Source organism: Littorina saxatilis, linkage group LG16, assembly GCF_037325665.1.
Source record: "Littorina saxatilis isolate snail1 linkage group LG16, US_GU_Lsax_2.0, whole genome shotgun sequence".
Lineage (NCBI taxonomy): Eukaryota > Metazoa > Mollusca > Gastropoda > Littorinimorpha > Littorinidae > Littorina > Littorina saxatilis.
This window is the reverse complement of record NC_090260.1, coordinates 29,100,466-29,114,335: the sequence shown is the minus strand read 5'-3', so window position 1 is coordinate 29,114,335 and position 13,870 is coordinate 29,100,466. Positions and strand designations below refer to the sequence as shown.

At 42.4% G+C, this 13,870-nt stretch overlaps 1 protein-coding gene across 1 annotated transcript in view; it reads right to left on the bottom strand.

Moving 5' to 3' along the window:
• Positions 1–6: 6 nt before the first annotated feature.
• LOC138950766 (Rieske domain-containing protein-like) overlaps positions 7–13,870 on the bottom strand; it is a 15,355-nt gene continuing 1,491 nt past the window's right edge. The window contains exons 2-5 of the mRNA XM_070322490.1: positions 9,948–10,201; positions 8,454–8,596; positions 6,454–6,569; positions 7–417 (exon numbers count right to left, since the gene is read on the bottom strand). Of these exons, the coding sequence (XP_070178591.1) occupies positions 334–417; positions 6,454–6,569; positions 8,454–8,596; positions 9,948–10,171 (567 nt within the window). The 5' untranslated portion in view covers positions 10,172–10,201 and the 3' untranslated portion in view covers positions 7–333. The remainder of the gene's footprint in view (positions 418–6,453; positions 6,570–8,453; positions 8,597–9,947; positions 10,202–13,870) is intronic.

The following is a 13,870-nucleotide window of genomic DNA, read 5'->3' as shown; positions in this document are numbered from 1 at the left end:
ACACACTTACGAACTCTAGTTTTACTCTAGATCGCCAGTTCCTAGAACAGCATTAAGTCGAATATTGCAAACAACAAACACGCTCTGTCTTCGTCTGAATTCCCATCAACAGATAGGGGGAAGGGTCGGCCACCCATGAAATAAAAGCCAACTCGTGTAAAGAAACAAAAGAAAAAGCACTGCACGGGGAAGATACAACCCACGAACGCAGAGAACGAAGACACTTTCCCAACTTAATACTTCTTGCAAACAAATCGATTCATTGCACACACCGAACGTCCGTTGTGATCGAAGCTCAACATGCAAGCACCTGCATTTCGTCTTCGGAGAATCTCACAGGTAAGGGTTGACCGACAGCGGGTTGCTGTGCAGAATGAAGACTTTTCCGTCATCCACTCGAACGATGTACGTCGATTGCTGAAATGACAAAGCGTACAATATATTTACCAGCACAATGGTTTCTGCAAAGGAAATGAGTAAATGGCATAGATAGAGACAGATACTAAAAGGCACAAGAAAAAATGAGAGAGAGAGAGAGAGAGAGATAAAGAGATATAGAAAGATATAGAGAGAAAGAAAGAGAGACAGAGCGATAGAGAGAAAGAAAGGGAGAGAGAGAGAAATATAAAGAGAGAGAGAAAACAGAGAGAGACAGACAGAGAGAAAGACAGAGAGAGAGAGTGAGAGATAGAAATAAAGAGAGATAGACTGAGAGAGAGAGAGATAGCGAGAAAGAAAGAGAGAGAGAGAGAAAAAGATAGACAGACAGACAGAGAGAGAGACAGAGAGAGACAGACAGAGAGAGGGAGAGAGAGAGAGATAGAGTTACTTCTGACAATGTTGATCTTTAGTCTACTTCCTCCAAGAGACGAAGTAATTATTCGGCTGAGCGGTTATAGCCTCTTTGAAGCACACGCTCCAAAGAGCAAATCGATTTACTTTAACGTATCACATATACCATTTGTCCGTATGCCCAAAGCGATCGAACATCGCAGAGTTTGTGTGTGGGCTGACATCGGCTTCAAGACCAGAAACGTTACCATGGTTACTGATCTGCCTACCGGTCAGGGATTTGTGGTGAAACAAGTGCAACACTGTATTTGATGGGTCTTGCCGAAAGGCGCCTTCGCTGGCGCGATGATGTATTGATTAACATATGAAGCAGTATAATTATGATGGATATGTATTGTGCTCTCTGTATGTCTGTCTGTCTGTCTGTCTGTCTGTCTGTCTGTCTCTCTCTCTCTCTCTCTCTCTCTCTCTCTCTCTCTCTCTCTCTCTCTCTCTCTCTCTCTCTCTCTCTCTCTCTCTCTCTCTCTGTCTCTGTCTCTCTCTAAAAGTTGCCAAGACGATATGAAGCTTCTTGGCTACTCATTCTGCGATGTTGTAACAAACCTGTTGTAGTTACCAATCTTCATCAGTCGTTGAAACGTTGAAACTGATTCAATCTGGTCTGACATCTCTTGAATAAGCTTCCCCAATGCCTTTTTCAAGTCATCAGTCTCAGATTTGCATATGTATGCACAAACATAATAAGCAGCACTTTCAGCATTGCAAATAAGTTGAATATCCATGTTCGCTCTCCAGTGTCTTAAAATGACAGGATTGTAAGCATTGACATATCGGGCCTGTGGTGAACGTTTGCTTTCATAAAACTTGCCCTTGGAATCATCATTGATTTCAAAGTTTGTGTTTATTTTTGTTTCTGAAGAAGTTTGTTTTGGAAAGCCAAATCGACAACTGGTTTTAAAATGTGAACTGCAGTAAGATGTATGAGGATGAATTTGAACTCTTTCAACCAATTTGAATAGTTCTGCATCGTCATTGTCTGGAAAATCTGTCACAATACACTTTTCAATGTAATCAATCAAAAAGGCTTTGGTTGTTTCATCCACATTTTGGGGAAAGTCATCAATCCATAAAAAACATGTGAATGTGGGGACTACCACGATTTTGGAATTCCACACGATGAAAATAGTCAACAACTTTCCCTAGTGGTTCAGAAGGTCCGAAGATAATATGTTTCATGAGGTTTTGAAATCGACGATCAAAATGTACTGCACTCATAAAAGGATCTTGGATGACAGTTTTTGCAAAAGAAGATTTTGAAGAAGCATCCTCATAAGAAACATTCTTTGCTGTCATTTCAACTTCAGGCCAATGAAGATCATCAGCAGATAATGTCATAAACAGTGTTGGTGGTCCCAAACTACGAAACATGGCAAGCAAATCATGCAGTTTATTGCGAAAATATGCAGCCGTTCCTGGTATACTTTTCATGAACATGTATGAAGTATCATGCAATGAGATGTTACGATTTCTAGCATCTTTGGCACACACTCTGTTATTATTTCCAGTCGCAAAAGGAGATGTAATTTTCATGTACACAGAAGCTGCTTGTTTCAGAAGAAGTTTATCAAAAGCGACAACTGATTGAAGAAGATACATCATGTCTGTTCTGAATCGGTTGTCTTTGTTGTACACTATATTTGGTAGGTACATAGATAACATTATTTTAGTTTGTCTTGGATGATTAAAACCATTGTTTCTTTTCGGAAATAACCAGGGAAAAGCCATTTCCTCTCCCAGTTCAATTTCATATATACTCACAGGAGAATGTTTAGATCTGTAAACATGCAATGTTGACAATACATCTTCATCTTGATTAGACTTTGAGTTTGTCTGAAATGCTGAGTTATCAACAGGAACCATGACTTCATGCTGTGTTTCTTCAAAGTTGTTTTCAAAATCGGTATCATGACTACCATCATGTAACTTGTTAGTTGAAAGCAAAGTAATTATGTAAGCCTGCCACTTATTTATAAAAAGAAACGTTTGATACTTTTACCAAACAGTTAGTATAATGCACGCTCTACCTGTATTCGTCTTTAAATTCTGCAAGACTGAAGCGAAAGAGGTCTGTCTCAGTTTTATGGTCAGTTTGTTGTGTACATTTACACACGCAAAACGAACAACACATGCACAGGCCCGGGGGAAGCTCTCCTTTCGTATGTCCGACCATAGACGTATACATGTAGTTTACATGTTTATTAGTCATCTATGTGATTGATTACGTGTATGATATGACGGAGAGTCGCATCGGTTTGATGCCGTGAACCCAACCGTGGCTGTGGCTGTCGTTTGAAGTAGCCTACTTCTTTATAAAGATTCATTTACATTCTACTTCTGACCAAGGCATGTTTGGTACCTACTGAATCCTTGTTGCGTGTAGTTTTACGTGGCACGTTGCCCAAAGTTGTATTCTTGAGGAGCATAAAATAAAACGTGTTGCAAAGTTATCTCAAAACTCTGCAGTGACTGCTCGCGCAGCAGGTCAGCTAATTATAGCACCCAGCCTCCACAGACAGCTCCCGAGCCGAGACCATATAACTCGCCGCTCCTGCGGCTCGTCAACAAACACGTACACACACGTGCACACACGCGTACACACAAACACACGAACAAGACACACACACACCCATACACACACACACACACACACACACACACACACACACACACACACACACACACACACACTCACACATACACACACCATCAACGTCAAACGCTATCCTAGTTTGTGGAAGACGGCTCATGTCACTCCTATTTACAAAGCCGGCCCAGCAGATTGTTGTAACAATTATCGACCAATTTCATTATTAAGTTGTGTTGGGAAGGTAATGGAGCGCTGTGTCCACAGCCATGTTTACACCTTTTTACAGCGAAATGATATATTAACACCGGCACAGTCAGGATTTATTCCTGGTGACTCCACCAGTTGTCAACTGGCTTCTATTTATGACGAGTTCTGTTTAAATTACGATATGGGAATTACCACTCAAGCTGTTTTTTGTGATGTGTCAAAGGCATTTGAAAAAGTCTGGCACAAAGGGTTATTATATAAACTGGAACTAGTAGGAATTAGAGGACAATTGTTGAAATGGTTTCACGATTATTTAACAAATCGCCACCAGGCGGTTGTTATTAAGGGTGCTAAGTCTGCATTAAAATGTATCCCGGCAGGTGTTCCACAAGGTTCTGTTCTAGGCCCCTTGCTATTCCTGATATATATTAACGACATTGTGAATGATACTGAATCTGTTATAAAGTTGTTTGCTGATGACACGAGCATGTCTATGTCCTTAGAAGATCCAACTAGACGAGCACAGATTTTGAACGCAGACCTATATAAAATTAATACCTGGGCAAAACAGTGGAAAGTTAAATTTAACGAAGCAAAAACGGAACTGTTAGACATAAAACGTGATAATACACCAACCGAACCAATCATTTTTAATAATATTGTTTTGGAAAACGTGAACCAACATAAACACCTTGGCGTAATCTTGCAGAATGATTGTAAGTGGGACTTTCAAGTGAGAAGCATCATAAAAAAGGTCACCTTATTAATTAATTGTTTAAGATATTATAAATATAGATTAAATCGTAAAAGTCTGGAAACTATGTATACATCTTTTGTTCTTCCACATTTTGACTACGCAGACATCATATGGGACAACTGCACAGAGTACTGGTCAACTGCACTCGAAAAACTACATTTGGAAGCCATTCGGACTATAATCGGTGGTATGCGCAGCACCAGCCACGAAAAACTGTATAAAGAAAGCGGATTTTGTAACCTAAAAGAAAGACGGAGCAGACACAAACTGATTTTATATTACAAGATGGTATATGGCAAATGCCCTCATTACTTATCAGATCTCTTGCCACCTTTAACTTCTGATGTTAACCCCTACCATCATAGAAGACCATTTGAAAGAAGAGTCCCCATGTGCAAAACTGAATTATACCGTCGATCTTTTATACCATCTACTACTGTCCTGTGGAACACCTTGCCAGACAACATCAAAACAACTAACTCAATCAGCGATTTCAAACGCTATTTATCTACTCCTGATTATAACGTACCTGCCTATTATTACTGTGGTAAAAGACTGGAAGAGATTCACCACTGCAGAATGCGCCTAAACATGAGTAATTTGAATTCTGACCTGTGTAAACGCCACCTACAGGGAAACCCACAGTGCGCTTGCGGCTACCCGAACGAAACAGCTGACCATTATTTGACACATTGTCCTTTGTTCGTAGATGCTCGCCTGTCTACAATAAACGCACTTCCTGTTAATTACAGACATGTTGAAATATTGTTAAATGGTAGCGAAAACCTTTCTCTTTGCACCAACAAGCTTGTTTTTGAAAGTGTCCAATCGTTTATCCATGAATCTGGTCGTTTCTGTTGATTTGACTCAGTACCCATATTCATGCCAACAAACCTTATTTTATATGCATTTTTCAAATGTATATTTAGCGAGCTACTGCTTACTTGCCACAGGACTATGGTTTGTAATGTACTATGTATATTCTTATTTGTATGCGCTGCCAACTTCATCTTTTATATGTACCTACCGTTTTCTCCTCCCTCCTCCACCCTCCCCCCTCTTCCTCCTGCTAGCTTTTTCTTATTCTTTCTGATTTACTTTAACTATGCTCTTCTTGTAGATAGTTCAACAATTGATAAGTAATGCTTGTCCGACATCATATTTGCGTTATTTTTCTACTACGTAGGGCGCGTAATATAAGCGTTTGCTTGAGTTCGTGTCCCTATTGTTTATCGTTGTATTTTTGTATCATGTTTGATTTAATAAAACATTGTTTAAACCAAACGCTATACGAGCGTCCAGGGGCACTTTCATTTCGTCACCATTGCAGCTTTAATAGGAGTTAAGATGTCCTTTCTTTCATCCTTGCCACCATGTTAGCATTAATGAAGCGACGGACTACTGTGTCTTCAGCAGTCACTCTCGTTTTTTGTCCGTGTAACCTAGCTACCGTGTTTACTGTTAGCAAAGTGAATGCCTACATTTGCAAATTCAACGTCGGTTGACCTGTTATGAATGAAACGCACATACGTCAGTTTTTGAGACACTTTCTGTGTTGCGTCGTTATGGGGTGATGATGTGCATGACCGTGTCTGTGTGCCTTACTTCTCTTATGATGGTGATGATGATAATGTGTGTGTGTGTGTGTGTGTGTGTGTATGTGTGTAAGTGTGTGAGTGTGTGCGTGCGTGCGTGTGTGCGTGCGTGTGTGTGTGCGTGCCTGCATGGACATGTGTGTGTGTGTGTGTGTGTGTGTGTGTGTGTGTGTGTGTGTGTGTGCGTATGTGTGTGTCTGTGTGGATGTGTGTGTCTGTGTGGATGTGTGTGTGTGTGTGTGCGTATGTGTGTGTCTGTGTGGATATGTGTGTGTGTGTGTATGTGTGTGTCTGTGTGGATGTGTGTGTGTATGTGCGTGCGTGCGTGCGTGCGTGCATGCGTGCGTGCGTGCGTGTGTGCGTGCATGCGTGCGTGCGTGCGTGTGTGCATGCGTTCGTGCGTGCGAGCGGGTATAGCAATGCAAGTTTGCTGGTTAGCTTGATTCCGCACTCACCTCCAAGCCAATGTCGCTCTTCCCAGTCTTGATGTCGAACATGTAGGCATGCCATGGACACATAACATGGGCTTTTCCCTTGTAATCTTCTATGTCGCCTTCGTATAACGGGCCCCCTGCAGAACAAACACAGCATAATAGTATACACTTGTTTATCCTACATACGTGAGAGAGATACCCGTGAGATAATAATCGTTCAAATCACACGTGTGTATATCATGTAAATGAGGTCATGTCAAGCAAGTCTGGCAGGGACCTGTTTTTCCACTGCTTATGATGCCAAAGTCACCGAGACAAACGTCATTATAGAAACAAAAATTGCGCTCGCTAATTACCCTCGATGAATTTTTAGAACTAACACGTCACGCCACACTTTCAGAGTGACATTTCTTTGCTTTGACGTAATAGATTGCACGAGGCTTTAGAAGAGATCGAGGTTCCAAAACAAGCGTCTTCAATTTTTCTGCCTCGACTGCAGGACATTTTCAGTAAAATACACGTAAGTACAGTATGTAGGATAAACAGAATACTACATGGCTTGCTGTTTCGTACCAGATTTACACTCGTTGCTTTTTCAAATACTGAACTGCGAGCGAAACTCGTGTGAATCTGGTACGACACAGCAAGCCATGTAGTATTCTCTATGTGTCTCATCAAAAGCCGTGAGGGCGTAAAACTCGATGTATCATATAATCCATATCTAGTCCTTTAAGCCCTGTCCAGACTTGGCCGCCGTTTTACGCTCTATGCGCCGCAGGCCGTTTTGTGCGTCGCGCGGGATTTGCCGAGTGGCCACACATCGACGATTCTTTTCACAACGCGGTATCAGTGGAGCGGGTCAGCTGACAAGAAGGTTCAGTTGCATTCGACTGCTGCGCCGCGAGCGGCTGACGTCATCGCTCTGGTTTGCTCTGATTGGTCAAATTTCCGTCGTTCTATGTCTGTGTCATAGAAATTAGAACATGCGCTATTCTTCTGCAAATAACGCTTCGCGATCATAGCACGCTGCGGCGCTCCCACGTTTTGAGCATAAGTCAAATGTGGACAGGGTCGGCCGGGAGTGTCTGGACGGGCCTTTAGAGGCGAGATATTTAGCCTGGAGGGCATGAAGCATTGTAGTCTAAACACAGCACGTTTCCAAAACGAAACCTTCCCCACCAAAGTATTTTCTTTGATTATGTGATTGCTTGCGTGCTAATGTACGTGCGTGCGCGTAAGAGGGGTAGGAGGTGGTGGTTGTGGTGGTGTTGGAAGGGGGTGGGTGGGTGAGGGGGGTGGAGTTTGGGGTTGGGGTTGGCTGTAAAATGTTCATGCTCACTTCTTCTACTCCCGTTTCCCTTACCGTCAAACAATAAGGAGCATTTTTCCCATCAACAGCTTACAAATTGGTATATACATTCTTTTATATAAAACTGTCGATGAGAAGCGTACTAGTTTAAACGTATTTACACACTACTATCCATTAAAGCATCTTTGTAAAACGGAAGTGTCACGTAGAGTGCTTATTACGATCACATGAAAATTTAATGATCGTCGACAGGTTCTGTTAAACTTTCTCTCACCTTTTCAAAGCTAACATATCGACCGTCATTAACTACGTCCGAAGTCAACTTCGCGCAGACTTTTTTTTACTGAAAATGTAGTGCCAAAACATTGTGCAGCCAGCTTCGTGAAAAGGCCTTCGCAAAGTCGACTTCACCAGATTAAATACATTTTGGTTGGTCCCCCGGTGTAGATAATTATGTTACAGACAGGTTCGACTATAATTATTTGTTTAATTCCATGTGCTTTATCATCCCCATGATGGGACATTCGGGTAACTTCCTCCCTGTGGAAAGCTAGCAGCAACAAGAGTCGCGCTACCCAGGTTTGCGCGTGCTTATAGGTGTAATCCGCCAGCTGCTCGACTCTTATACCGAGGCCTTTTACACGTCCCAGAGAGACAGAGACAGAGACAGCTATCTCCTCGCCATCATAATAATTATTCTCATCGTCCTTACCCATGTGCCCGCACCAAGCTCCCATGGCGTGGAACGTCCCGTCCTCCTTGTTGAAGAACAGCCCCAGGTCGTTCTTGGATCCCTTCTTGCTGTACACTCTCCGGCACCGCTGCTGCTTCAGAATCTCAAACTCTCCGATAAACCTACAATACAATAAAATACAGTACGATACGATACGATGCGATGCGATACGATACGATACGATACGATACGATACGATACGATACGATGCGATGCGATACGGTACGATACGATACGATACGATACGATACAATACGATACAATACAATACAATACAATACATTAAATACAATGTAATACGGTATCAAAGTAAAATAATATACAACAAAATATAATTCAATACAGAGACGTACAATATAATACAATACGACACGATATGATATGACACGATATGATATGACACGATATGATATGACACGATATGATATGACACGATATGATCCCTGAGTTTGTGGGTGGTGGCTGTATACCCAACTCTACCGACAACCAGAAAAAGACCAAGGAAGAAAAATGCTCCCCGCCTTTATAAAAAAAAATAAAAAAAATAAAAAATCGGGCAAAAAATATGGGTTGAAGCACCCTGCATGCAACTGAGGTAAAAAAAAAAAAAAAACCAACTCTACCGACAAACTTAGCTTTGGGGAATTTTTAACAGGGCAAGGGATTGTATTCTTGAAAATAACAAGTGTTCTGCTTCAGAATAAGTCATTCTGATGTTTTAGTATGTCTTTGACACATAAACCAGGTCCCGACCTCACCATCATAGCATTTAGAGAGGCACCTAGACTCAATCCCGACTGGTAAAATATTATATGACGCACTACGATGGTTAAAATGCTATACAACACAATACAATGCAAGGGAATTCAATGCAATGCACTACGACAAAAACACACGCATACATACTCACACACGCACCGCACACACACACAAACAAACAAACACACACACACACACACACACATACACACACACACACACACAACCTCCACGTGGGTGCTGCCTCCTCTTCAATAGCGGAACAGGCCAGGGACCCCGCCTCGCGAGCACACACACACACACACACACACACGCGCGCGCGCGCTCTCACACACACACACACACACACATACACGCACGCACACACACACACAACCCCAACCCCCACACACACCTCACCCCCTGCCCTCCCAAACACACGCAACCTCCACGTGGATGCTGCCTCCTCTTTCACAGCGGAACAGGCCTAGGACAACTGTAGGCCTTGGATGACACACACACAACCTCCCCCCCCCACACCCCCCACCCCCCCCCCCCCCCCAACTCCCAACCCATTCAAATCCTGCGAGATTGTTTATCTATTCTAGAAAAGGAATTATGGAGAGATTTGGTAAAATTATATTTGTTGGAGTAATTATTCATGATAAAAAAAAATATGTGTAAATGCCCCAACCCCACCCCCTGCCCTCCCAAACACACATACACACACACAACCTCCAGGTGGGTGCGGCCTCCTCTTCCACAGCGGAACAGGTCGGTGACCCCGCCTCACGAGCCATGGACAGCTGGAGGTCTTGGATGAGGCTGGTCTTGCGTGTGTTCTGCGTGTGGATCACCACACACTCGCCCCTCTCTTTCGCCATGGCTGTTAACCTCCAGGTGGGTGCGGCCTCCTCTTCCACAGCGGAACAGGTCGGTGACCCCGCCTCACGAGCCATGGACAGCTGGAGGTCTTGGATGAGGCTGGTCTTAATAATAATAATAATAATATGGGAGATTTATAGAGCGCTTTACGTTCTCAAAGCGCTTTACAATGACAAACATTCATTATACATACAAAGCAAAGCAAAAGCATGTGCAGCAGCATTCAGCACACAAGTGAACAACGAAACTCAAACACTACATCAATACAATCTGCAAGCATACTAACACAGGCAAAACATTCAAACATTCAAACACCTGATTCAAAAATGCACCATGTTGAAATAAAATTAATCAAAATACTGGGGGAAGAAGTGTGTTTTAAGGTTTGATTTGAAGGAACAGAATGTTTGGCAGTGTCGGATAGAGTAAGGGAGAGAGTTCCACGCAACGGCAGTAGAGTGGGAGAAGGCTCTCTGGCCGTGCTGTTTGCGACTAAAAGAAGATAGACGGAATATTCTAGTGTCTACAGAGGAGCGGAGGGATCGTGAGGGTGTGTAGAGTGTGTTCTGCGTGTGGATCACCACACACTCGCCCCTCTCTTTCGCCATGGCTGTTGTTGTTGTTGTTGTGGTTGGTGCTGTGGTTGTTGTGGTTGTTGTGGTTGGTGCTGGTGTTGTTGTGGTTGTTGTTGTCGTTGCTGTGGTTGTTGTGGTCGTTGTGGTGTTGTTGGTGTTGTTGTTGTTGCTGTTGGTTTTTGCGACGCGAGTGATGGCGGTGAATATGCATAATAAACAAAATTAATGTAATAATGAAGGTAAGAGAGTTTTGAGAGAATGTGAAACAGGCTGTACAGGAACAACAACAACAACAACAACAACAACAACAACAACAACAACAACGACCAACAAAAAGAAGGTTTAGAGAGTTTCAAGAAAGAGGGAAAGTGGTTACAAAGGAAGGGAAGGAAGGAAGGAAAGAGAACAAGTAGAGTGAAGCGATATTAATTTGTTTGGTCAAACCCTCCACTGAAACTAAAGGATCAACAAGGAAAACCCGGGATCAGTCATCACCAAAACGAGTGGAGCTTGGCTCGCCAAAACCCGTGGACCGAGACGGATCACGCTGCTCCCCGCCAAAATGTCGATCAATTTGATTGAACAATGGCTTTAGCACACTGCGACCTCCACTATTTTGTGTTAAAGCCGGGAATGACGTCATTAAAGACAATTTATCAAAAAACGATGCGGGAAAAAAATCAAGGGATACAATATGGAAGAATTAACGTCTGTCGCTCAACAAGGCAACCCAGACATAGAAAGGGAAAAACAGACTAAAAACACAAACACTCGCATTCAAAAGAAAATATAATAAAGAAAAACAAATCGCGTAAGGCGAAATTACCTATTTTAGTCAAGCTGTGGAACTCACAGAATGAAACTGAACGCACTGCATTTTTTCACAATGACCGTAGTCTGCCGCTTGTGCAAAACGGAGTGAAACTGACGAGCCTGTTCAGCGCGTAGGTAGTGGTTTCGCTGTGCTGCATAGCACGCTTTTCTGTATCTCTCTTCGTTTTAACTTTCTGAGCGTGTTTTTAATCCAAACATATCATATCTATATCTTTTTGGAATCAGGAACCGACAAGGAATAAGGTGAAATTGGTTTTAAATCGATTTCGAAAATTTTATTTTGATCATAATTTTTTAATTTTTAATTTTCAGAGCTTGTTTTTAATCCAAATATAACATATGTTTTTGGAATCAGGAAATGATGTAGAATAAGATGAACGTAAATTTGGATCGTTTTATATAAAAAAATAAATATTACAATTTTCAGATTTGTAATGACCAAAGTCATTAATTATGTTTTAAGCCACCAAGCTGAAATGCAATACCGAAGTCCGGCCTTCGTCGAAGATTGCTTTACAAAAATTTCAATCAATTTGATTGAAAAATGAGGGTGTTACAGTGCCGCCTCAACTTTTACAAAAAGCCGGATATGACGTCATCAAAAGAACTTCTCGCCACGCTCGCGTGGCGATGGGCAGTTTGTGTGATTGCATGCGCCTTTCTTTGGTTGGCTCGTAGCGGACCGCTGGAACTGACCGATGCGGCGGACAGTGTTTTTTTTTATTTGGTGTTTAACGTCGTTTTCAACCGTTCAAGGTTATATCGCGACGGGGAAAAGGGGGGGGGGGGGGAAGAAGCGGACAGTGACCCGCACAAAGCTTAGCCTAGCGTCACTACGCAAGATTCCAGCAAGCTGAAAGGTCAAGTTTGTGTATTTGGTGAACATTTTTATTTCCGTGTCGGATTTTTACGATGTTACAAGCATTGGGTTTTGGTTATTCCATTTGCAGACGTTGCTGGAATGCATTGAGTCGGGATGCGATCCTCGCATGCGTCCCGATTTCAAACTTGATAGCCAAATGTATGTTAACATTGTCGGCAGGGGAGGCTTACGCCTCCAGCAATTGGTGGGGAAAGATGGCGCCGGATCCAACTACTTACAAACGATTTTTCGCACTAGACCTGATGTAGTGATCTCGCAAAATCACACCTCCATTATATTTGAGACAGTATATATCAGTGACGCACACACCAAACACATATGTTGACATAATCGTAATTAGTTGTTTGCGGGTTTAATGCTTTTCTACGCAGATTTGCGTCATTCCAGTGTGTTCAAACATGTTGGATTGGAAATGGATTGGAAACATGATTATCCTACATACGTGAGAGAGACACCCGTGAGATAATAATCGTTTAAATCACACGTGTGTATATCATGTAAATGAGGTCATGTCAAGCAAGTCTGGCAGGGACCTGTTTTTCCACTGCTTATGATGCCAAAGTCACCGAGACAAACGTCATTATAGAAACAAAAATTGCGCTCGCTAATTACCCTCGATGAATCTTTAGAACTAACACGTCACGCCACACTTTCAGAGCGACGTTTCTTTGCTTTGACGAAATAGATTGCACGAGGCTTCAGAAGCGATCGAGGTTCCAAAACAAGCGTCTTCAATTTAGCTGCCTCGACTGCAAGACATTTTCAGTAAAATACACGTAAGTACAGTATGTAGGATAAACATAATACTACATGGCTTGCTGTGTCGTACCAGATTTACACTCGTTGCTTTTTCAAATAGTGAACAGCTCGCTTTCGCTCGCAGTTCAATATTTAAAAAAACAACTCGTGTAAATCTGGTACGACACAGCAAGCCATGTAGTATTCTCTATTTTATCCCACGAACATGGATTAGCGCGATAGGTGTACATGTGTTAGACGTAGGCTTTTTTAGGACTCTAACGTATACATATACATCTTAACGTTTGTGTGAAAATCATGTTTCCAATCATGCAATAGTGAGTGAGTTATATATTTGCTTTAGATACGAAACAGAGAGAGAGAGAGAGAGAGAGAGAGAGAGAGAGAGAGAGAGAGAGAGAGAGAGAGAGAGAGAGAGAGAGAGAGAGAGAGAGAGAGAGAGAGAGAGAGAGAGAGAGAGAGAGAGAGAGAGAGAGAGAGAGAGAGAGAGAGAGGCGGACTTGAAGGCCGGACAGACAGACAGACAGACAGACAGGTAGACATACAGAAAGATAGAGAGACAACAGACAGAAACAGACGGACTGACGAACGGGCTGACGGGCTGACGGACATATAGACAAACCGAAAAACAAAGAGACAGACAAAGGCAAAGCTCTGATGCACGACAGAAAAATCAGTACAACACTGCTAACCGAATTACTATTAACGTATCTAAAAATTGT